Source organism: Silene latifolia, unplaced genomic scaffold (assembly GCF_048544455.1).
Source record: "Silene latifolia isolate original U9 population unplaced genomic scaffold, ASM4854445v1 scaffold_309, whole genome shotgun sequence".
In the NCBI taxonomy this organism is placed as follows: Eukaryota; Viridiplantae; Streptophyta; class Magnoliopsida; order Caryophyllales; family Caryophyllaceae; genus Silene; species Silene latifolia.
The window spans coordinates 1-24,626 of NW_027413245.1; the positions used below are offsets into that span (position 1 = coordinate 1).

At 36.1% G+C, this 24,626-nt stretch overlaps 1 protein-coding gene and 1 long non-coding RNA gene across 13 annotated transcripts; both read right to left on the reverse strand.

The window, feature by feature from the left end:
* Window positions 1–11,297: 11,297 nt before the first annotated feature.
* Window positions 11,298–15,350, reverse strand: LOC141639233 (sodium/hydrogen exchanger 1-like). Of its 12 annotated transcripts, none has more exons than XR_012542429.1 (10): window positions 14,898–15,347; window positions 14,709–14,772; window positions 14,222–14,307; window positions 12,965–13,091; window positions 12,592–12,691; window positions 12,452–12,474; window positions 12,244–12,376; window positions 12,094–12,160; window positions 11,787–11,814; window positions 11,298–11,696 (listed from the first exon to the last, which is right to left on the reverse strand). XR_012542429.1 is itself a non-coding variant. In XM_074448402.1 (9 exons), the coding sequence occupies exons 5-9, from the start codon at window positions 12,648–12,650 to the stop codon at window positions 11,423–11,425; spliced, it is 462 nt and encodes a 153-aa protein (XP_074304503.1). In that variant the 5' UTR covers window positions 12,651–12,691; window positions 12,965–13,091; window positions 14,222–14,302; window positions 14,709–14,772; window positions 14,898–15,349; the 3' UTR covers window positions 11,298–11,422. The 12 variants fall into 12 exon arrangements, 3 of the variants coding, with proteins under 3 accessions (XP_074304503.1, XP_074304502.1, XP_074304504.1); XR_012542427.1 differs by having other exon boundaries at window positions 11,782–11,814; window positions 14,898–15,346; XR_012542428.1 differs by having other exon boundaries at window positions 11,787–12,160; window positions 14,898–15,350.
* Window positions 15,351–17,458: 2,108 nt separating this feature from the next.
* On the reverse strand, window positions 17,459–19,154 carry LOC141639234 (uncharacterized). The gene is made up of 3 exons (XR_012542435.1): window positions 18,841–19,154; window positions 18,268–18,342; window positions 17,459–17,945 (listed from the first exon to the last, which is right to left on the reverse strand). It is a non-coding gene; the product is annotated as an uncharacterized LOC141639234 (long non-coding RNA).
* Between the last annotated feature and the right edge of the window lie 5,472 nt (window positions 19,155–24,626).

The following is a 24,626-nucleotide window of genomic DNA, read 5'->3' on the forward strand; positions in this document are numbered from 1 at the left end:
ATAAAGAATGAATTTTTATTTATGCCATCTTCAAACATTTTTAAAATAAAAAAAAAATTATATGACCATAGGTAATGAAAAACACATGGTAACTCCGTGTAGGGTTGACGATTAGAGTTAAGCATAATAAAATATTCATACGTGAGAAGTTTTTTTTTGATAACGCTGGAGAAGTTGTTAAAGAAGGGATTTGGCTATGATAGATCTGGTTTAAAACTCATCGAAAGGTCAAAAACCTACTATTGTGTATACAATACAATTATAATTACTTAATGTGAGAAAGACTAATTCTTGTACCAAAAAAAGAAAGACTAATTCTAATTATGAATCATTGAAAACTATTGTTATAACACAAATAACCAGCAAGTCTTCCGAGAGACCGTCTTTCCCTACATTAATGAGAGAGAACCAATAATATACTTTTTCTTTTTGTCGCCCGAATTTTACTTATATCGCCTGAGTAATTTACAAAATTGCCTCTAATACAATTAAACAATCATAAAATTGTCCTTGTACAATAAACAACCCATTGCATCAGACTTCAAAAGCTACTACTGGACTTCTCAAATTTTTCTACCATACTTCTCAAATCCACTTTTGTTTAACCATTCACTACGCCAAATAAGACCTTCAATAACGGTCAGATAATGCAATTTTTTTAAATAGAAACACGGGACCGTTATTGCAACGACGATTGTTAAATATATACCACGGTTGTACAAACACGCGACCGTTATATAACATCAATAACGGATCTATAATACCGTTATCACAACTCAAGAACCGTTGTCGTAGTTTACTATTAACAACGTTTTATCGTTCCAAAACCGTTGTTAAATATTATATATGATAACGGTTCATTTCATTATCTTATTTAATTGAATGTCAAAATTTAACAACGGCTTTATTGCGTGCAAAACCGTTGTTATATTTATCTATTGACAACGGTATGTAACCGTTATCTATTTTTATTGATGAAACTTTGACAACGGTTCTGCTTAAATAAACCGTTGTATAAGTTTTGAATTCGACAACGGTTATCGTTCGTTATCTTATATTTTTGGCGGTTTGAATGGGAGGGAAAATAAGTCAACGGTTATTTATCTAAATAAAACCGTTGTCAAATAATTGTTTGCAACGGGTTGTTTTTAACCGTTATCGTTTTTAATTATTGTTTTAAAAAAAATGATTTTAGCTTGTTCTAGCAGCTGCTGAAATGCTATTTTTTCAGCAGCGTTTCTAGCAGATGCTAAAAAATAGCACTGGAAAAATTCAGTCGTGCATCAAAATATTACACCTCATGATCAATTAAACCTAGATTAAAAACAGTACAAATAGGATGATCAAAAGCCAATGCACATCTTCCTCAAAAAACTTAAAAGAAGCCAATACACAACGGTTCTATATATACACACGTACATAAAACATGAGCAAACTATTGAGACTCCGCTAATGAAACAACATAACTGGCCCACATATTTCTCAACTAGGTGATGTCCTCTGGTGAATATTCTGGGGCTTTGTTGAGTATTAGTGGAAACTACAATTCAAAATATACATAATCAAAATAGATATAATACATGGAAGTATACAGAATTGAACTCAATTTACGTCTTAAATAGTTTTTAAATCCCACTAACCCGTATCGGAATGGTAGAATAATTTCCGTTGATAACCTCCCACATGGACTGACAAGCGTAAAAGGCGCATTGTTTGTTGTCTAGTGCTTTAGGAGACTATTATATAAATCACACATAAATTAGCGGAATTAGATAATCAACCTCTCGCATAAACATAAATTAAATGATACGAGTAATTATTAAGAATACACTTACTAATGGCGTGATAAAATTGGGATCAGTGTTGCTTTCATATTTTCCAAGTGGACATAATCTTCTTTTTTGCTTCAAAACCACTAATTCATAAATATACACACATCCCATTATTATTTGCATATATATGGCTCAAGTCATACAATAACAAATGACATTATTGAAGGTTGTAAACTTACCTAGTTATCATCTTTACACAACTGTCAGAGGGTTTTCCTTCACGAGAGTCAATCCAGTACACTGCTTTTGTTTCCACTTGGATTGCCAGTAGCACCCAATATTTCCTATTCAATTTGGGGCATTGAACTGTTAGTTCATTTACACGCATGTAAGCATGTTAATAATAAATTCTGTTAGTTTACGTTGGTGTTGAACTCCTTTTAACTTAATATGAATGATTGCTTAGACATCTAAACCAGTTAAATGTGGTATATATAGCATACTGCTGTGTAACTAATTGTCATACGTTTCGCTACTAAGAACACACCAATTACAATATTCCAGGAGATTTAGGTTAATAGTGGTGGCAAATGTGACGCCTGATTGACTTAGCTTTATTTTTTAAAAGGGGTTTGCGCTAGTGCTTTTTAGGTCTGTTTTGAAGTCCTGCAAGGTACAATTTTGTCTTTGTTGAATAACAAATGAGCATTGTTCATCAGAATCGCATTTGAAATCTAAAATAAACCTTAGTATCAGATGTCGCATAATCGATATAATTGTCTTACAATAAGATAACAATTAGCCATTGTTGTACAATTAGATAAGAAATCACAATAAAAAAACACGTGTTGGAATTCCGGCCATCGTAGTTAATCGGACAATTACATAGCACGCCACTAGCGGCAAGATAAAGGTAAAAGCAGGTGTCGAAAGTAGTTTAATTTCAACGTAACACCAACCAAATCTGTGCGGGAAATTAATTCAACATTCAGATTAGGAAGGCCAAAAATATAAGTAAGCTAATGATCTTATGAGGATGGCACCACGTCGATTTACGAACACACCACCTACATAATATACAATTTCACAAAAGGCATATAGAGGTCCAAAAGATAAAACTAATACGTCACACTATTTGACTGCAAAAAGGACACATACGACCAACGTAAGCACTTGACAGACACACTATTATCATAAAACAATTGATAAAATTAACATGGATAAACCATTGGAACTGTGCCGACAATAGCCTAGCAGCCAGAGTCATAATATCCGTCACTGCCAAAATCGTCACAGGGATGCATAATGTAGCTTTCCTCATCCGACTGGTCTGCCTCAATTTTCTTATGATACTCATACATTTCCTTTACAGTATTATAATTTCGGCAAATGCAATACATTTTGACTACCTTGTCTCCTCTCTTAACTACCACCATACCATCATTGTTTTCCGACACCAATTGGCTTTCATAATCGACAATCACCTTTGATGTTTCGGTTCCTACCAAGAACCATTTTGCCCAAGGTTTATAAGCCTCAACCATGTTCTTCTTGTCAGGCTTCTCAAGCCTATCAAGGACATTTGACATTATTTCCTCCAAATCAAGGAATGGATGGTGCTTTTGACCACTATTGATATAGCCTTGTTGCCAGTAGATGCGGCATAGAGTTCCTTACCCGTAAATTATTTTTTCCTTCATATCCACATACCCTTTAATAAAGTATGCCTGCTCATTATCCTTTTTGAAGTAGGGTCGTGTGCAGATTATGTTAGACATTTTAGAAGGCTGGTGTGGTGTTGATAATATTTCTATTTGTATTTATTTTGATTAGGAAAGGATGATGATGAGAGGTAAAATTTGTGGCACTTGTATTAGTTTATATAGGAAATCTGGGAATAAGATCATTGATTACAAGACATGAATAGATGAAGCATTTCAAATGATATTAGTTTACGTTATCGTTCATATGTGATTGTATTAAATGTGAATGAGTGCTTACACGTATTTATTTATGCTAAAAGTCGTTTATGTTAATGTCATATATGACACATCACTATGTGTATTTTTTTCTCAAACATTTTCCTCCAAATTTCCTTCCAAATTTAAGGACATTTCCCTTCTAATATTGTCTATTTATTTTGTTTGGTTTAACATTTGACTAATAGGGACTCTTTTGGCTTTTCAGAAATTGGATACAATCACAATAAAAGTAGGCGTTCATGAAATACTTGAAAAGAAATTATCAACCTTACAGTCCACTGTCCAAGAAAAATCCTTGAAACGTGACCGAGCCAAGTGTTGACTCACACAAGTCTTTTTCTAAGTCCGGAAGGTGGTGTATATCAGTTAACCTCGTTAGCATCTATTGTAGTGAAGTTTGATATTGCGAGTGACGTTTCCTACGATTTGTGTATTACACGGAAAGAATACACTACGTATAGCACATTATGTAAAGTTTGGAATTAATAACATTGTAAAGGGTACACAACACAATGCACATTAGTAAAACTCGAAATTAGCATAACTAACAACAAAGGCAAGATATCTTGTGTTTGTTAACAATAAAGCGTTATGCGCGGAACTCTGATTTTTTATAAACGTTGCTATTATAAATGAGATATTTTTTATTTCTTTTTGGGTACCCAATCTAATCATGTTACCATTCTATCTATAGTAGTGCTTAAAGCATTTCCTTGGAGGCTACAATTTTACACTATTTCTTTGCCTATTTACGTTCAAATATGTAAAAGAAGTAAAAGCTTATTAGTTATGAAATATAAAAAAAACTATTAACACATATATTTAAGTTCGAGGTGAGTTTAAACTGACACCATCCTAATATGAAATAATCTTAACCCTTTTCATCGATAAAAGGAGATATTAAACGTCTTATCAAACGTTCTGTTAGAATTGGATTTCAATCATTATCCTGCTTCTTTCCTTTCTTGTAACACCCGCAAAATTCTCATTTTGACATTTATAATTTATTTTACCGTTCAATTGCATTATTTTATATTTTTAAATGATTTAATTTAATTAATTCATTTTAAGCACGAATTTTATAAAAAGAATATTCTAAAACTTAATTTATATAAAAATACATATTTTAGTCGGACAGTAATAATAGTGACAGTAATAATATTAGTTTCCGTCTTAAGTTAATAGAGACTCGAGACATTATTCCGTCTAGCTTTAGACCGTCACATTTCCATTTGTGAGACTAATCTTTTCTCGACCTATCCTATATCGACAACACACTCACCTACCCTCTCACACTCTACCTTTTAAATAATTCTTTTATTATTATTATTATTGTTGTTGTTGTTGTTGTTGTTGTTGTTGTTGTTGTTGTTGTTGTTGTTGTTGTTGTTGTTGTTGTTGTTGTTGTTGTTGTTGTTGTTGTTGTTGTTGTTGTTGTTGTTGTTGTTGTTGTTGTTGTTGTTGTTGTTGTTGTTGTTGTTGTATTATGTCGTCCCCACCCCGTCACTTTCCCCTTCACTCCTCTTTTCCTCTTTTCGAACTCATGAGCAACAATAATCAATTGATCACCATTTTTCAACCATTCAAACCCCGATTTCTCCCCCATTTCTCGACCAAATACGATAATTTTTATACCATTCTCTTCCCCTTTCCTTCCTCCTCCTTTCAAGGTAAGAAAGTCTTGTTTTTGTGGTGATTTCAGTTTGACTCGTCTCATGAAAGTTCTGATTTTTAGCTCTTTTATCTCGTTTTCTTTCCTCTAGTTGAAGAAACTGAAGACCCGGTGGGAGGCTCATACTTTTTAGACGTTTTCCTCGGAGTTTTGAAGGGCAAAAAGATAACGGTGATAGGTTACTCGACAAATGTCAAAATTTCCGTCTTTTGTGTCCTTTTATATGCTCCTGTTTGATAAAGGTTGACCCTTTATGGCTTTCTCATTTGTGTGATAATTTTCATCTCGAATATGCCCTTTAATTTCTCGTCTGAAAACGTGCACTGCTAGGCTGCTCATTCCTATCTTATTTTCTGTTTTGCTGCGTTTGTTCTCAGTTTCGGAACGGACGAATCAGTCCCTCTAACTTATTTTCTTGCTTATTTGCTTCATGTAAATATCGTCACGTGTATACTTGAAATTCTTGCTTTAAATTGCCTTGCCTTAACGTATGTTGCTGCGGTTTTCATTCCTTTTTTTCGTGAATGACAAAGTTTCTGTCTCTGAACTCTTATATTCCATTGGCTTGATATTAATTCATTTGTCAAGACTTTGGCCAATGTTGTTTCTTTTATTGCCCTTGTTGGAGTAGCTAACCGTTTAAGTGGAGAGTAGAGGCATAGTAAAACGCCCACTGAAGTTTATCTGGGGTTTATGTGAAATCTGTAGCTGCAGGGACATCTTTGTCATTTAGACTAGAATGCTAGGTGGAGTACTAGCTAAGTTGAGTTCCCTTCACCTGGTTGCGGATATTAGGGTCTTATTTTCTGTGTTTTGTGGAACACACACACACCCCCTTAACTTACTCTCATGACTGAATTTGGGACTGTTTTTGAGTCCGCTTTGCAGGTACTTTGGGACAGTTTTGGGACGGATAGAATGGTGTCCTTCGGGACTGTGTTTGGGGCGTGAGAGTGACTGATGTGGGATAGGTTCACTGTGCATTTTTGGGACTGTTTTGGACAGCCCATTCACGGCTGCTTTTAGTCCGGATTGGGACAATTTCCATGATGAATATGGGTTATTGTGGGACGGTTTTATGAGTGTTATGCGAGCTATTTTAGGACGGTACATGGGACTATTTTGAGTCAGCTTTGCAGGTTTTCTGAACAGGTTTTCTTGGCAGGTTTTCTGGCTGGTCTGACATGTTCATTTTTGGAAGGAATGTGGGCTGTTTTGGGACAGTCGAGCATGGGTTTAGGTGGCTGATTCGGGTAGTTTCATGGCTGAGATGGGTAGTTGTTCAGTTGTGGCTTTCTGTGGCCTGGTTATGGCCTGGGAAGTGGCCTAGCTAGTCACGGGTTGAGGCCGTGTATGGTTAGCTGTAGGGCCATGTGTGGGTGTTACTAATTAGCTCCTTGAGTCGTGTTTATAAATTGTTTGGCGCTAGTTGGTTTATTTAAAATATTATTAATTCCCGTCTCATGCTCTATATAACTTAATTCGTTAAATATCGTCCGTTCATATATTTTTCTCACATTAATCATAAATGTGGAATTTATTATTTATTCAAGTCAAAATTTGATGAAATGTCTCACTTACCTATAATATGAATTTTTAATCCGTTCATTCCCATTTATTTATCGTATCTCAAATATGAGTGAATTATTCTACTTATTTAATTAAATTGAGTCATTTATGATTGGATGCTTGTTTTGCTTATTATAAATGGCTCATCACCATTTGTTTATATTTTTATTCAAGTGACAAATATTGAGGAAATGGGTTACTTATTCATATTCATGATTATGATGTGGCATTAAATGTCTCACTTGGATTATCATCGGTTCATTACTTGTAGTAGTCTCTTTCCAAGTTGATTCGTATCGCTTGGTTGAGTTGTATTCTTGATAATGCCTTTATACTATACCGTATTGCTTGACTTATCTTTACGCCTCTTTCGGACTGTCCCGCCGATTGTGGGTTTAGCTCATATCTTTCGCCTCTTTCGGACTGTCCTGCCGATTGTGGGTTCTCGATTTCCGATTTAGGGTTCGGGTCTTGGATGCGGACTGTCCTGCCGCATGTCGAATCGGGAAATGTGCTGTCCCGAAAGTCTGGCCAGATTTAGACTAGGACTGAGTCTTGGGAGTACCATTGTCGTCCTACCAGGGGAATTATATATTGATATATGAGTAGTAAAGGTCTTGCTTGGTTATAGATATTGGTATTTATCTTTCAAGGTAAGAGTTATGCCTTGTGTTGTTTGTCTTGGTCCTATCGGATACTAGGGGTGAGCTATAAGCCCTCTAGTTGCGATATGATCGTCGGGATTGATGTTCCCATCCGTTCTTATGGTGAGATGCAAGCCATAAGTATGAATGTGACATTAGTAGCCACGTCCCGTGCAATGTTTGCTAAGTGGTTTTCCAAATAATGGCTACGGTTTCTATTCTTGTAATTTGCATTGGTTGATCCCTTACTTAACTGTTTCACATGATTCGGATTCTAATCTCATATCTATGATTGTAATTCCTCGAAATACGTGCCTTTGCATAAATGACCGTATTCTTATCTTTCATATTTATTAATTATTTCACATGAATAATGAGTCTCCATTATGCTAATATTGATCTATCATATTCCATCTCATTTAATTGACATGTTTAAATATATAAACTTGATGTTCATATCATTTGTAAGCATATTACATGATTTATCTAATTGAGTTCTTTGTTGTGTTCATTTTGACATTTTGTGGCTGCGAGAACCTTGAGTTACTCCTCACTGACTGTGGCGTTCATGTTTACATGAATGACAGGTATTAGTTGGTGCATTCATGGGGTGAAGACATGTGTGAGCTAGCGAGCACTTTGGCCAAGTAGTTGGTTTATTAGGATTGTTTAGACTCACCTTTTATTGTTTTGTCATTCGAGAGATATATTTTCCCTCACCTTTGACTATCACGTTTGTATAATTTAATCTTTATTTCCGCATTCTTTATTTGTGTTTTAGATTTTTGTGAACCCGCGCTTTAAATTTTAAAAGTTTCAAAAATCTCCTATTTTCCGCTTGAATTTTATAAGTTATAATTTCCGCGTTATCGCGGGGTGTCACACTTCTCTTCCAATGTCTTTCCTTCTTCTCCTGCTCATCCTCATCCTTCTCTTTCTCTTACGCCTCATCTTTAGTCTTTCTCCTTCCCCTTCTTCGGTGTTGTCACCTCCTCTAAACCTCATCCTCCTCCTTTTCCCTTCTTCTCTTTATCTCTTGTCCTCCTCCTTTCTCTCATTCTCATTTGTCACCGTTGTCACCCTATTCTTCTCCTCATCCTATTTCTTTTCCACTCCACTTTTTCTTTCCGTTTCTCACCTCCTTCTTCCTTTCCTTTCCTCCTCCTTATTTCCCTCCATCCTTCCGTTCTGCGATTGTCGTTGGTTCTTCCCCTTCTCCTCAGCCTTTCCCCTTCTCTCATTTCTATCCGCGACCACCTCTTTCCCGGTTGTGGAAAGAGCGAAATTCCCTCTATCCTCCCGTCCTGTCATTGTCATTGGTTCCTCCCCTTCTCTTTCTCCTCATCCTTTTCCCTTTCTCCTATTTCCATCTACGGCCTCCTCTTTCCCCGGTTGTTAAAAGAGCGTGATTCCCCAATTGGGTTGAATGGTTCTAGCTAAATGCTTGCCAATTTAATTTATTGTCTTTTTGTAAGAGAGTTTGTTGGATATTGTTGCTGTAAACCAAGTATGAAAATGGAACATCATTTGAGAATAAGTTTATATGGATTCTTGAAAAAGCATGGATAACTTAGTACAAATCTCTCTAACCACCATGAACAATTTCTTGGAAAAGTATGTCTAAAAAGGTAATACGTAAAAGGGAGTAATTGATAATTTATTCCTATTTTTATTAAGTTATTAATGCCTATTTCAGGGTAAGTTATATCTCATATGTTTAGTCACCCTATTACAAAAAAGTCCTATACTAATTTATGGGAACAAGTTAGGTGACATTCATTATTTTCCTGGCCGGCCTTTCATTCCCGTATGAAGCAATTGGCTCTTACATTTCACTTTGTTCGGCGACTGAAAAGGGTCTCTTACTGGTCAAACATATTTATGACGATAATCAACTTATTGGCACTCTCACCTTGGCTCAACCATGCCTTCATCGTTTATTAGACAAGATTGGCATCTCGATAGGTACATTAATGATACACTTTTCAAATCATAATAACATTTGCTTTCATAAACCATATGATAAGGCAAGTTCGTCTGGAACACGAACCTTTTTCCGTCACGGATACAAATGTGACCATTTTATGAAAAATAAAAATATTTCCTAATAAAATGTCAACATTAATTTATTCATGTTAAAACGTGGGGACTTTAATTATAAGATTTATTACGGAGTATTAAACAGTCACTTTCTATTAAAAAAAGAATAATAATAAATACAGCCCTTAGGGTTTTATTTAAACATTAGATACCTTCCAGATTTAGTATTGATTTTGGAACTAATAACCAAATTACCCATTCACCTATGCAACTAATGCATATATTAAGAATTTGTTTCCTCTTTTAGCGTTATAATTTTCCTCTTATATTTCTAATTTTATTTTTATTTTCAAATTAAAGGCTTTCAATCCTTCATTAATAAGTGTGAGAGAGTGCACTTAGACCATGTACAACAACAAAAACTTCTATGTCTAAAGATAATATATTTACACTCATCATCTCACAACAAGAACAACAACAACACTACAATAGGTGGGTAGCTTTACAAACAAAACAAAAAATCATCTCACAACAACAAAAACTTTAAATCAAAAAATGATTTTTTGTCAAACTCATCTAAATATGATGAGTCTCACAAAAAAGTCATCTTTAGATAAATAAATTTTGTTGTTGTGGGTGATGAATAGAAAAATATCAACTTTAGAAGTAGAATTTTTTGTTGTTGTGGATAGTTAAGGATGAAAATTGTTAGTAATTTTTTCTTTTTTTATTTGAGGTAGAAGAGAATAAAGAGTGAGGTGAGGGATTGAGGCCAGGTTAAAATTTATTGTTGTTGTGTAAAGTTTTTGTGTAAAATATCATCTTATGATAAAATAAGGTGGATAGGTTCATGGTCCACAAAAATCAACAAAAACTTATTTTTGTTGTGGATGGTCTTAGTATTTAAACTCTACGAACTTTACAAGAAGTACTACTCATCTGACTCTTCAATTTCTATTTTTTTTTCCTCAAGATTTTTTACCAAAAATAAAAAATTTAAACAAATACTCGTATAAATGAATAATGTATTCTGAATTTCCCAAAATGTGATTTTTTTGAATTTTGGGATATTTATTTGATTTTATTGCCTATTCGTATGAAATTATTAATGGTACAAATTTATAACTCGGTGTTATAATTATATGCTTTTGTTAAACCGTTTTATACAGGAATTATTGAACAAATTTTTTGTACTTTTGAGTTCGAGCATGTCACTCTTGGGTGTCGGTATACATGATTTGTAGGCTATTATGTATTATTTTGTGAAGAGATGAGTTGAACAAAACTGACTGAAAACAGAACAGAACTGAAATGATCTGAAATTACGTCATAAATAACCTGACTACGTATATCTGGAGGTTTACTCATTGCACACCAAAAATGGCACAAAATAAGGGGTGCGACGTGTTAAACTTAACTCGCTAATTAACTTCTTGTCGGGTCGTGTCATATTGCCAGGTCGATTCAATAATTACCATCTTTACATTATTATATCGTCTCCTCCATCTCTGAAACCCAACCAAGTAGTGTGCTTCATGCTTTTCTCTTACTTTTATTATTTATCATCAATGTAGTAAGGTTTATGTTTGCCTGCTATGATTAAATCTACGCCATCCAATATCAAATTTTGATCTCTTTATTCATTAGTCATCTAATCAAACATGAGAGATTAACTTCATCAACAATTTCTCATAAACATTCTCACCTATCCTTACATTACATGATTACAACAAGGCCCATAAATCAAGCTTGAAAAAGAGGTCGTATATAAGCGCGATCAAATTGTCGCCAGTAGTAATGAACTGTTTTAGTAGGCTTAGTTATGAGCATGCCTAGAGTACTTTTAGTAGCGATATTATGTGCCATATATGCATCCGAATCTCTTAAATTCCAGGGTAAAGGCAATGTCGTTGATTTGGGTCTTGACGATTCTGAACAAACTGTGATGTTGGTGGTTGTTGATGATGGTACCAGTAGTCTAAGCAGAGGTTTAGTCAAAGTTCCAAAAACCTGAAAACTGTTAATAGTAAATTAAAACCAAGTAACTCGCTGTATGACAAAGTCGCTACTTACAGCTTAAGGCGGGCTGAAATATATGTTACCTTACCCTTGTCGGAAATTATGAAAAGAGTAATCTGTAATCAGAAAGAATTTAATTACCACTGTACTATAATAGATAACACTTATCGTGCTAGTGATCATTATAGTACCTATCTACGTGTTCATGAGTGTGATTTTTCTTTTTGTAAACTGCAATATTATCAAAACTGTGTGTCAAGAAAAAGCGATAAGCTGCAAAACTTGTGTATCTGACTTTCAAGTGACAACAAACAGTCGCGACACACTTGTGTATCATGACTTTCAAGTCGTACTACTACGTAGAAAAACTGAAAGAAAGAATTTGAAAGGTTAACCTGATTGTAAGCAAGAGCCATATTAACTAACGGAACCCCTCACTAAACTGGCCCACCAGATGATCACCTGTAAATTAGCCGAATTGAGGTAGTTGATTTGCTGACAGTAATCATAAGAAATGAAAATATGAAGAAAAAACGAGATCATACCTGACTTTTTAATTTTTCATCAGGAGCCTTTTTTGTAAGGTTGACGAGGTATGACAGTGGGGAAATAGACATTGCTCGACCTAGGAGAACGAGGATTAGTAGAGTTGAGCTCACCGCGAGGGAAGATCCAAATCTGACAAGGTAAGAAATTCTAGATGTGATAACAATTTGATTAAAAATTTGAAACAAGAGGATTATTAGTCCATACCTGTCAAGAACAACCTCCCACCTCTGAATGCCCAAGGCATCCATACCAACATGCAGATATATAAATTTGTAAGCAATGTCTGACATTGTCGCGAACGCTTACCAAAAAAAAAATAAACGAGGTAATGTGAAGAAATTTACTTGGTTGTAGTTCTTGAGATTTCGGTAACATTATAGCCGGTATAATGTGACATTAGCATCCCACAGAAGAATAAGAGAGAATGCCACTTAATTTAAAGAGCTGCAAGAGATTCAAAATGATAGATGTCGCGAATTATTGTCAGCGTATGAAATCAAACAATAAAGGTCCTAAGACTACTAACTATGGCAGGTGAATCTAAAAAGTAATCTGTGCAAACTCCTATATAATTTCCATGCTATGGATTATCCCGCCTTTGCGCCAAAAACAGATTCAGAAACAATTACTCTATAAAGAATACCCAGGTACAAAAATAAGGTACACACAAATGCAACAGTAGTTTATTCATCACTAATAGGGTCAGAGACAACATACTTGTTGACAACCATGTTACAAGGCATACCATCTTTCCTCCATCCTTTGCATACACCATAATCAACATAGGTGACAACCTTCAAGATTTGATTTGCATTAAAAACACTAACTTGGAAATCAGAGGACCCTACAACCAACGTGAGAAATTAAAACAATGATCAAATAATATAGCAGCTAACTATTCCCACGATTAAATACGACTCCCTTCTATTCTAAATAACTCTCCCTATTTTCTTTTTCGTCTATTCACAATACTCTCCTTATTTCCTTATTTGGCAAACTTTTATACTTATTTTAATCACCCCACCCCACAACAATACCCCCACAAAACTCATACTTTATCTTATTTTAATCATCTTACCCCACAACAATACTTATTTTAATCACCTTACCCCACAACAATACTTATTTTAATTACACAATACCTTCCCTCTCTCCAATCTCCTACCCCACTATATTACTTTGCCATATAATACTCACCTCCCTTAATTTTCGTGCCCTCCATGAATAGGGAGGATTATTAAGAATAGGAGGGTGTATGAGATACCGCAAATTCACTTTCAATTCACAGCCTAGGAAATTACAACGGAATGTCTATACTATACATTTACATTATACTAAACATATTCATCCCATAGTTATCTGGGCAGGACCATAAGTGTCTTTTGGTAAAACACGTAGGTTAACTCCTTAATGTCTGATTGAAGTGACACAAACAAAATTAATAATCGCAATAATAAGAGTTAACCGAATAATCATAATATTCCTTTCTCCTCAATCATTTGTTTACCTATCTAAGACCAACCAGCCACCACAACACTACTGAACTCACCCCAACCCCAGTACTGTCCCCTCTTCATCTATATAATGCTTAAAGTTGTGACAATGTTAAGGTAGATAGAACCTACCTTGAGTAAAACTTAAGACATATCAAAGTTGATAATGAAAAGGAATGAGATGCAGCCAAAATTAGATAGTTCTTACAAGGCTCAAAAGGGAATATAATTAGTCACATTCAGAATTATATTCTCCCCTTGCATTTCTATGAGTCACATTCAGAATTATATTCTCCCCTTGCTTTTAATTTTGAACGACTAGGGTTAATGAAGTTGAGTGGTTCATAAATTACTGCCTCGTTTTTCCTTTTTTTTTTAAAAAAGATATAAGTTGAGAATTTACGTGTCTCAAAAGGGAATATCTCTATCTTTTCTGGAGCCACATTCAGAATTTTAACGGAATAGTTAATGGATGCATCACCTCAAAAACCAGGCTTGAATAAGTGCTCAAATACATCTAATGGCCTGTGGGGACTTCATACGCTTGAGCCAATTCTTCAAACTGAACTAAGAGCCATCAAAAGGAAGATAAACGATGTCAGAATGCAGTAATTTAGAAAATATTATCACAAGTCCTGAACTCACAACACTCGATTTCTAAAAGGCACGAAAGGCATAGGTAGGCGAAACACGAAATGAGAACAATTAAGGTAAGGTCATTCAATTGATGATCAAATGATAAAAATTTAGAAATTGAAAAACACGATCGACGTGTGACACTTGTGAAACAAGGGTTAATCAGTAGAAGCGATATTACTAAGTTCCCCTATAATAATAAACCCCAGTAACACGGAGAACAATTTGTGTACATACGAGAGCTCCTAAGATAACATACATCCTAAGATCGTTAGAAGAAAGACAACAACTTTCTTATCTATCGAAGTTTTGTTCACCAAGGTAGAGAGAACCTGAGTACAACGTAGAGGAGGAAGCTGATCCAAAGAAGACGCCGCCATACCCTGTGAGTGACATCTGCAAATGAGAATAAACAAAATGAACAGCCCAAAATCAGACACCCAAAATAGGAATCATGAAAATAAACAATTCAAAAATTGAACTAAACTACCTAAAAATGAACCAAACCAAGCCGATCATACCTCAGGAATTCAGCATCGATTGACGACGTGACTGAGTTGCTTTAAATTCGTCAGTATTGCAACAAGCAATTATTGATTTGCTTTTGGACACAATGGTCGAGTGTTGTCAGCCTTCGGAACGAAGTTCTAACAATGATGTATATGATGCAACCTCAAAGGCTTCTTAGGAGTGTAGTGCAAGTACTTCTTCCCTGTAGCTAGAGACGGAGAATGGAGCGACTGCGCAAATCAAACATCCTTTATTTGAGAGACTTGATACTGAGGTCAACGAGAGTGTCAGTGCGGCTGTTCAAAGCATGAAGGTAAGCAGATGTACAACTGACACTCAAGTGCTTGAACAAGTTATTCCTGGACAGCCAACCCGCTTGCCGATCTGAGACTTTTTGATGTGACCATTATTTGAGCATATTTAGTCCCCGAATTAGCCTCGTTCCTATGCTTTTTAGTGCATAATTGGGTCATTTACTATCTTTAGTCCTTTGTTTTACATATTCTTTGAGGTTTTGTTTCCTTGGTAGGAGAGGAGTGCAAACCTTGCATTTTCATGGCAAAATAGAGCTAAATTGATCGAATCTAATGACCAAGCATCAAAGGGAAGACAAGACTAGAAGACCTTTGTACATATTATAGTAGATGGGCAATGATGAAGAAATCCTTGCATCCCGACTAAATCCCGGAGGATTATTGGAAGAAGAAAAGAAGAAAAGAAGGCTGGAACACAATCCGCCCGTCCAACTAGGCAAGACGCCCGTCCAAGACGTGAGGAATCCGAGCTTCTTTGCCAGAGGGACGCCCGTCCAACAACGCCACAATCCGCTCGTCCAGCCTATCAATCCGCTCGTCCAGCCACCAGGAAATCCGCCCGTCTCGACACCTTGGACGCCCGGATTCTCTTACAGGCCCACACAACCTTTTCTTCCCTCCATGAAAAATGCACATATTTATGAATGACCGGCAAAAAGGAGACTGGCATCTCTTTTGAGAGGAACGATTCCTCAAGGACTTAATCGTCATTTAAGCCCTTAGTAAACCCTAATTTGTGTACCTAATCCCCACTATAAATACCCATTAGTCTAATTAGGTTAATCATGTTCTTCCTATCAATCTTTAGTGTAGTTTATATCATTCTAATCTCTTCTTAATCTTGTAATCAACTTCTAATCAAATATTAATACAAATCTCATTTCCTTAATTTCTCTTTTGTTCATCTTTTATTTTGGGTAATTGAAGATTATTTGGGTTATAATTGGGAGATTGACAACCTTCCAATCAATCATCAAGTACTTCTATTATTCTTTGCTTTATTTTGGAATCATTAGTAGGTATAATTCTCTTAATCCCTTTTTAATTATTGTTAATCATCTTCATTTATTCACCATGTTTTGCTTTGTTAATGTGATTGACAACCTTGTTAACATGCTAAACTTGATAATGGATGAGTAGTTTCCTTAACTAGGGTTAATGGGTAATTAGAGAAAACCAACATGGGGGATGATTCATGCTTAATTTAATATGTTTTCATAATTTATTTGCTTGCTTGTTGTGATCTCAACTTATGCACATGTTATGTTTGATGAAATGCGAGCCTATGAATCCTTGCATTTTTTACCCATCACTTACCTTTTCAATGAGACTTGTAAGACATAAACCAACTCGAGTCTCATTAGACCATGCATGTAGTTGAGTAGGGAGGATTAAGTCGACTTGTAGGTGTTGTACAATCTAATCGATTCGGCTCCGGGACCCAAACCTTCCTAGGATTGTAAGATATAAACCAACTCGATCCATCACAACAATAATTGCTTGCTTATAATTTGAGAATATGTTTGTATGATCAATTCCCATGAATCCCCTATGACCCCATGACACCCTAATGCTTTTAATCAATTGTTTACATCTCTTTTTAATCATCTTGCTGGTTTACTTTTATTACTATTTAGTTTAGTGATCTTCTCATCTCAACCCCAAATCGTGACACCCCTAGACACCGCTACTTGCAATCGAAAATCCTACATCAATACCCGTCCCTTGGGATCCGACCTTTACTTGCCTCTTTACTAATAGTAGAGTTGTTTGTGAAGTTATAAATATTGTTTTGGTCTAGTTGCTCTTAACGACAAGTAACCGAAAACTAAATCTCCAAGTGAGTCCGACCACTTTTGTTGAAGGATTGTCTGAAGAAGATCTTCTTCGCTCAAAGGTACTCTGTCCTATACACATCGATTTTTCTAATTTTTCTTGTGAAAAGGTTGGGGACGGGGCTGTAGTAGTGCGGAGGTGACGCCAGTGTCAGTGAGTGCGAGGACGGAATAAGTGGTTTTCACGGAGGATGAGCCTAAGGAGTGGGTTTCTTAGGCTCAGCCTGGTGTGCTTATCACTTTCGTTTCCGTTCCTCAGGGGTGGTAATGATCTCAAGAGCATTCGGTTCAGGCATAATCGCTTTTTTGACGCTGGCCTTTTTCTACAACAATACCTAATTCACATTGATTTTCCTCCATTTCTTTCCTTTTTCTTGGAACTGAAATGACTTTATTTTCCAAATCTAGATGAATATTCCAATATTAATTGAAATTCCAATAATAATCCTACTTACCGAACTTCGTTTCACCCCTATCCGATCTTATATTTTCTTAACAATATATCTCTTAAGTGTTGTGCTAATCAAACTCAAAAATTATTGTGAATGGTAAGGACTATCTGCTGCTTACCAAAGTGTTACAATGAGAGGTTGATGACCATCTATTTGATTTCTTTGCCTCTTTTTTCTCTAGACTAAATGGCCCGAGCAATCTGAGGAACTGTTAGGGTTAATAGTGAACTCTTTACGAGCTCTGGATAGAGTTGTCCCACAAGGCTGCCCAGAGCCAAGATGAAGGCCTCAATCAGCACAAAAAGTTACTCTTGTTATGGATAAAGCTCCTAAGCATTTACAGCCTGATCTTGTTGCTCTAGTTCCAAAATTAGTTGAGCCTTCAGAGCACCCTCTTGCAGCTACTGCTCTTCTTGGTAGACTTTAGAAGGCCGATGCTGAACCGACATTAAGGATACCTATAAGACAATAGTCTTAGAATGCTGCATTTCTTTAATTGTGGCAGAGTATACTTTACTTAGTCGATACTTCCTTTCATGTATAGCTTCCAAACACACAAAAACCCAATAGACTACTGACTGAAGGAGCAATACAAAACCAATTGAAAAACTCAATTTACCCATTTGAACAAAAATCACCATTATTATAATTGCTAAACCTGTAGAATACCTCATACTTATTTAAAAAATGAACCTAAACGAAAAACATATAAAAACCCTAATTAAGCGGTCGAAATCAGTAGATGAAAAAAAAAAGGAGATGAGTAGATGAAATAACGACCTTTGCTTTAGCGCCGCCGATGTGATTGTCAATCTTCTTTGGTTCATCCCCGCTATTCTTTGTATAACTGCTCCTCTGAACAATCAACTAATAAATCAAACACGAGTCTCCAAAAATCAATCCTTAACATTTCAGTTGATTGAATTAAATTTGATTGATATAATTGTGAAAAGAAATGGAAATGGAAATAATGATAATACGGACATAAAATAATCAACGAAGGAAGCGACTTAAATAAAAGAACGCATGTTCAAATCCCCATTGCTGGAAACTCATGAACTGAGGGGAGGGCAACACAGTAAACAATAAAAAGGGTAAATTAATCAGAGATAACAAGCGCGCTTAATAGCAAATGATTAGTCGGTAGGAAAGTAGCAATAACCTTTTTAGCGCCCTCAAGGCAACCCCAGACCCAGGAAACTACCAATAACAAGAACACCTATATTTTGTTTGAAAAGAAACATTCACACAATCTGCAGTAATTAGACTATCTTTGTTCACAATGGACATGCAGAAACCGCCAAATGCACACTTAAGGACAATAATCCAGCAAAACAATTCGAAAAGACTTACATATGAAGGAGACTCGTCACTGAATAGCTCAGTCGCGGATTCCCGAGGCAAATGAACCACCGATATTGAGTAGAAACCCTGATTCAGATAGAGAGACGTGGTATGATCATCCTTGAAGAGAGAGTGAATGAAGCGATCATGGCAACAAATTAAACAAAGTTAGAAGCAATTGAGAGGCAACTGGAAATGAGATGAGAGGCTTAGATTAGATTACAGCAAAGAAAAATAGGTAACGAGCGGTCCTGATGAAGCAAATCACTATTCCATACTGTTCAATATCGAGGGTAAATGGAATTGAGGAGAGTGGCTCAGATTAAGTTTGAGGAAAGTGAAAGGAGTAATAAGTGGCTATGATTTTGCAAAATACTATTGCAAATTGTTCCACTGAGCATACTGTTCATAAGGAACCTAAAAAGTGAAGTTCATGCATTTTAGTAGTTAAGGATTAATGAGAGAGAACCAATAATAATACTTTTTCTTTTTGTCGCCCGAATTTTACTTATATCGCCTAAATAATTTACAAAATTGCCTCTAATACAATTAAACAATCACAAAATTGTCTTGTACAATAAACAACCCATTGCATCAGACTTCAAAAGCTACTACTGTACTTCTCAAATTTTACTACCATACTTCTCAAATCCACTTTTGTTTAACCATTCACTACGCTAAATAAGACCTTCAATAACGGTTAGATAATGCAATTTTTTTAAATAGAAACACGGGACCGTTATTGCAACGACGGTTGTTAAATATATACCACGGTTGTACAAACACGCAACCGTTATATAACATCAATAATGGATCTATAATACCGTTATCACAACTCAAGAACCGTTGTCGTAGTTTACTATTGACAACGTTTTATCGTTCCAAAACCGTTGTTAAATATTATATATGATAACGGTTCATTTCATTATCTTATTTAATTGAATGTCAAAGTTTAACAACGGCTTTATTGCGTGCAAAACCGTTGTTATATTTATCTATTGACAACGGTATGTAACCGTTATCTATTTTTATTGATGAAACTTTGACAACGGTTCTGCTTAAATAAACCGTTGTAAAAGTTTTGAATTCGACAATGGTTATCGTTCGTTATCTTATATTTTTGGCGGTTTGAATAGGAGGGAAAATAAGTCAACGATTATTTATCTAAATAAAACCGTTGTCAAATAATTGTTTGCAACGGGTTGTTTTTAACCGTTATCGTTTTTAATTATTGTTTTTAAAAAAAATGATTTTAGCTTGTTCTAGCAGTTGCTGAAATGCTACTTTTTCAGCAGCGTTTCTAGCAGCTGCTAAAAAATAGCACAGGAAAAATTCAGTCGTGCATCAAAATATTACACCTCATGATCAATTAAACCTAGATTAAAAACAGTACAAACAGGATGATCAAAAGCCAATACGCAACTTCCTCAAAAAACTTAAAAGAAGCCAATACACAACGGCTCTATATATACACACGTACATAAAGCATGAGCAAACTATTGAGACTCCGCTAATGAAATAACATAACTCGCCCACATATTTCTCAACTAGGTGACGTCCTCTGGCGAATATTCTGAGGCTTTGTTGAGTATTAGTGGAAAATATAATTCAAAATATACATAGTCAAAATAGATATAATACATGAAAGTATACAGAATTGAACTCAATTTACGTCTGAAACACAATAACCCGTATCGGAGTGGTAGAATAATTTCCGTTTATAACCTCCCACATGGACTGACAAACGTAAAAGGCACATTGTTTGTTGTCTAGTGCTTTAGGAGACTATTATATAAATCACACACAAATCAGCGGGATTAGATAATCAACCTCTCGCATAAACATAAATTAAATGATACGAGTAATTATTAAGAATACACTTACTAATGGCATGATAAAATTGGGATCAGTGTTGCTTTCATATTTCCCAAGTGGATATAATCTTCTTTTTTGCTTCAAAACCACTAATTCATAAATATACACACATGCCATTATTATTTGCATATATATGGCTTAAGTCATACAATAACAAATGACATTATTGAAGGTTGTAAACTTACTCAGTTATCATCTTTACACAACTGTCAGAGGGTTTTCCTTCACGAGAGTCAATCCAGTACACTGCTTTTGTTTCCACTTGGATTGCCAGTAGCACCCAATGTTTCCTATTCAATTTGGGGCATTGAACTGTTAGTTCATTTACACGCATGTAAGCATGTTAATAATAAATTTATATAACCGTGATTCATTACAATAATCACGTACTATACATACATATTTTCATTGTAGGGGGCAAGCCATAGTTTTTTGTTCGACATCAACCGACGAGCGATACTAATGATTTGTTCTTCCTATGAAATTTTGTGCACAGATAACGCTTTAGGACTCAAGAATCCCTAGGCGTGAATTGGAAGCTTCCACTCAACGATCTGATTATTCAGGTACCTATTACGCCACATGGAACGAAGAATGTTATAGTAATTGATAATTTAAACAAAAATAATTATTTGTAAATGGAAATGACTAAATAGTTTTATTAATAAAACTTACTTCATCCAAATCAAAATGGGAACAACATCTAAATTGTCAAGGTCGACAAATTCCATCAGTTGCTTCGGGTCCAGTACGGCTATATCAGCCGCGCTCATAATTTCCTCTTCAATGTTAATCATGACAACATCCCCCCTAGGTGACTTCTTTACAGCCAGGTTGTGCAAAGCCTTCAGCGAAGTAGTTTTCATTTTTTTCTTATATGCACACGATTCATAATAAGAATCATAAGCAGGCTTGACTGCAAAAAAAGTAGCTGGCTTATATTGTATGTCCTGTGATTTTGTTTTTGGGGAAGACGTAGTCCTTTCGGTGACTTTGTCCGTTGACGTAGTAGTAATTGCTTTAGCTGCCACCATGGCTTTGCTTAACTTCTGCAAATGTAAAGATTAAAGTACTTACGATATGTTAATATTCGTACCCTAATATATTTAAAGAACAAATAAGAATTAGCGTCTATATATAGGTACCTCGGGGATGACAACATTGATGAGGTTGTTAGGCCATTGCAAACAAGGACTTAAGGCTTCTTTCAAATAAGTAACCTCCTCATTAGGAAATGATACTTTTACTTCTCCATACTCGCCTTTATATAATTGGGACACTTCCTGTAATACCCGTCCTTTTAGGGACCCGTTGACTTACGTTGACCGACCTTAGGGGCATGTTGTAGTCTTTGGGATATCGTACATGAGATGTCTTGTGTCATGTTAAGATTTGGATGAGTGGTGCTCGATCTAGTCTAGGCTACTCGATCGAGTAGCTTGAGTACTCGATCGAGTAGGGGTCACTCGATCGAGTAAGTTAGTTACTCGATCGAGTAACGTCTTTACAACGGGGATTTATAATCGTGTTTTGATAGAATCGCAAATCATTTCCGCCTCTGTTCTCTAATCCTAGATGTCGCCTTTCCTCATTCCCTTCAACATAATCCCTTCCTTTGGAGCCTTGGATGATGCTTATGCCTTGGGGGTAGATTGCGTGAGTCGGTTAGCGTTCTTGACGCCGGATAGCTATGCGTAGGTATGTCATCGTCATCATCATTGTCGTTGTCGATTTCAGTTAGGGTTGTAGTAGTGATAATGGATTATTGTACTGTTTGTATAGGTGTATTGCTTGCGTGGTTGATGTCATGTGTTTGAACATGGAATCGCTGCGGTTGGCTAAAGGTAGGTTCGCCTACTTAGTTTCTGTCGGTTGTCTAGTATGTCGTTTGTTGTGTTGTTTGTGGCGTCGTTGTGATTGGATTGATTGTGATATTGGTTGCTGGTGTTTGTGACGGTTGTTGGTTTATATTGTTGATTGTTGTTGTATAACTGTCTGTGATATTCGGGGCGCGTCCCTGGCTGAGTGGAGTCACTTGCGGGAGTGGCTTCACGCCCTAGTTTCGCCCTCCGTGGAACCCGCCACGGGAGGGGATGTGCACATTAATAGGACAGGGTTATCGCTCGGTATGATGAGTGGGGATTTGGTGGGTACGGCCGTGGTCCCCCACTGGCAGGGCTGGTCCAGTGGACAGTCGGTGACGGTTATTGATTGGAAGTGTGGTGTATGTGTGTGTCGTGTACTTGTGTAGTGTCTGTGGTTGTTGGCGTGTTACCTCAGTTACTGACCTTGTGTGGTTTGTCTTTATTTGTTCTTTTGTGTCTGTCGTGATCCCTTATGGTGAGTAGTCGGTCTTATAGGTGATGTCTTGGAAGTTAGCTGGGGTCTTGGCAGGGATGGGTCTTTCACAAGTTACATCAAAGATAGTTCACATAAGGATGTTGAGTTGTATCTTTTGTATCAGTAGTTTTGGTTTAATCACTTGTAATAAATTATAAATGTTCTTTTATCGACTTTTAATGATTGCTTTCCCCGGGCAACCGAGATGGTAACGCCTTTATATTCTAGGGAAGGCCTTGTTAAGGCTCCTTGGTATATGGGGGTGTTACAAAGTGGTATCAGAGCGACGATTTTGGAACCTGTAACAAATGAACCTAATGAATGTAGTGAGTCTAATAAAATGAACCTGGTGTATGTATATTGGGAGCCCCAGCTGATGCTAGATTTTGAGTGAGTAGGCGCCCTCATTTCAAAATCATGTCCCCATTATGCTTAAGCCAGTCACTGGTTAAGGGAGTAGGGAGTCGGGAATTATGTGCCTTATATAGTCTATGGTTACGATAGAAAAGTGTGTGATAAAGTTATGTTAATGCTAGCATCCGTGTGGTGAGAACTATCAAATCTTGTGGTTGTGGACGCGGGCCACGGGGGCGAAAAGCGAACCAAGCTTTTCTTTTGCATTTGTGGAGTCGCCACCAATTTATTGTGGGAAATTGAAAACCGTTCGAATACCTCGTGTCATGTCAAGACACAAAGTAGTGACATGAACACCAAAAACTCGTTACCCTTAGCATTCTATGTCTAGAATGACTTTCGTGGATGCCAATGAACACGGATGTTCACAGAGATCTGGAGTAAGGGGTGAGGGTACGTATTAGGAAGCTCTTTTGATCGAACACCTAATCCCGCCCGCCTCGATAGCGGCCTCTACTAATGATTAGGGCAATTGTCTATACTCGATATGTTGTCGATTTATATGCATGTAATGCAACATCCATTAGATTAATCCTAGCATGTGAGAATTAATGTCGAGGTAGAAATTTTGGTTTATTGCATGTGAAAGCATACAAGCAATACAATAAAAGAAATACAATAAAAATACAATAAAGGAAAATTACATTAATTACATCGGATTTAATGATTTATGTCGAAAATACATTTAAAACGGATGGTTTTAGAAAAGAAAGAATAAATGAGTAAACGAACAGATTATGGATGATAATACGATTAATAGTTAATTAAATACGTAAACTAATAAACTAGGTCAAGGCAGAAACGGAGTTCAGGGACAGAAATCAACAAGGAACAGGAGCAGTAGAGCTGCGTCCTTTGGAAGAGGCGCAGGAGACGCCTGCGTGCATTCTGAGCTCGAGCTCGGTCCCGTCGTGAAGCGGAATTGCAAATCGTTAATATTCATTGGTGATTTTAACGCTTGATTATATTATTTGACTCGGATGTAAGTGATTAACAGATTATTTACATGTGAATTGGGTCATAAAAACGATGAAACATGGATAAAAACTAATTAGGACGAATTATATACGAGATTAAAAAGGTTAATTATGAGAATTAAACAAACTAAAACAAATTAATTAGGTTAAACAAGTTATTAATGACGAACTAATGATGGTGACGATAAA

Bases quoted from the DNA above. Each gene is read 5' to 3' on its own strand.
- LOC141639233 (XM_074448402.1), bottom strand. From the start codon at position 12,650: ATGCTAATGTCACATTATACCGGCTATAATGTTACCGAAATCTCAAGA. The intron at 12,475-12,591 runs GTAAATTTCTTC...TTGGGCATTCAG, and splicing joins ATCTCAAGAACTACAACCAA to AGGTGGGAGGTTGTTCTTGA. The intron at 11,815-12,243 runs GTATGATCTCGT...TTCTGATTACAG, and splicing joins ATGAAAAATTAAAAAGTCAG to ATTACTCTTTTCATAATTTC.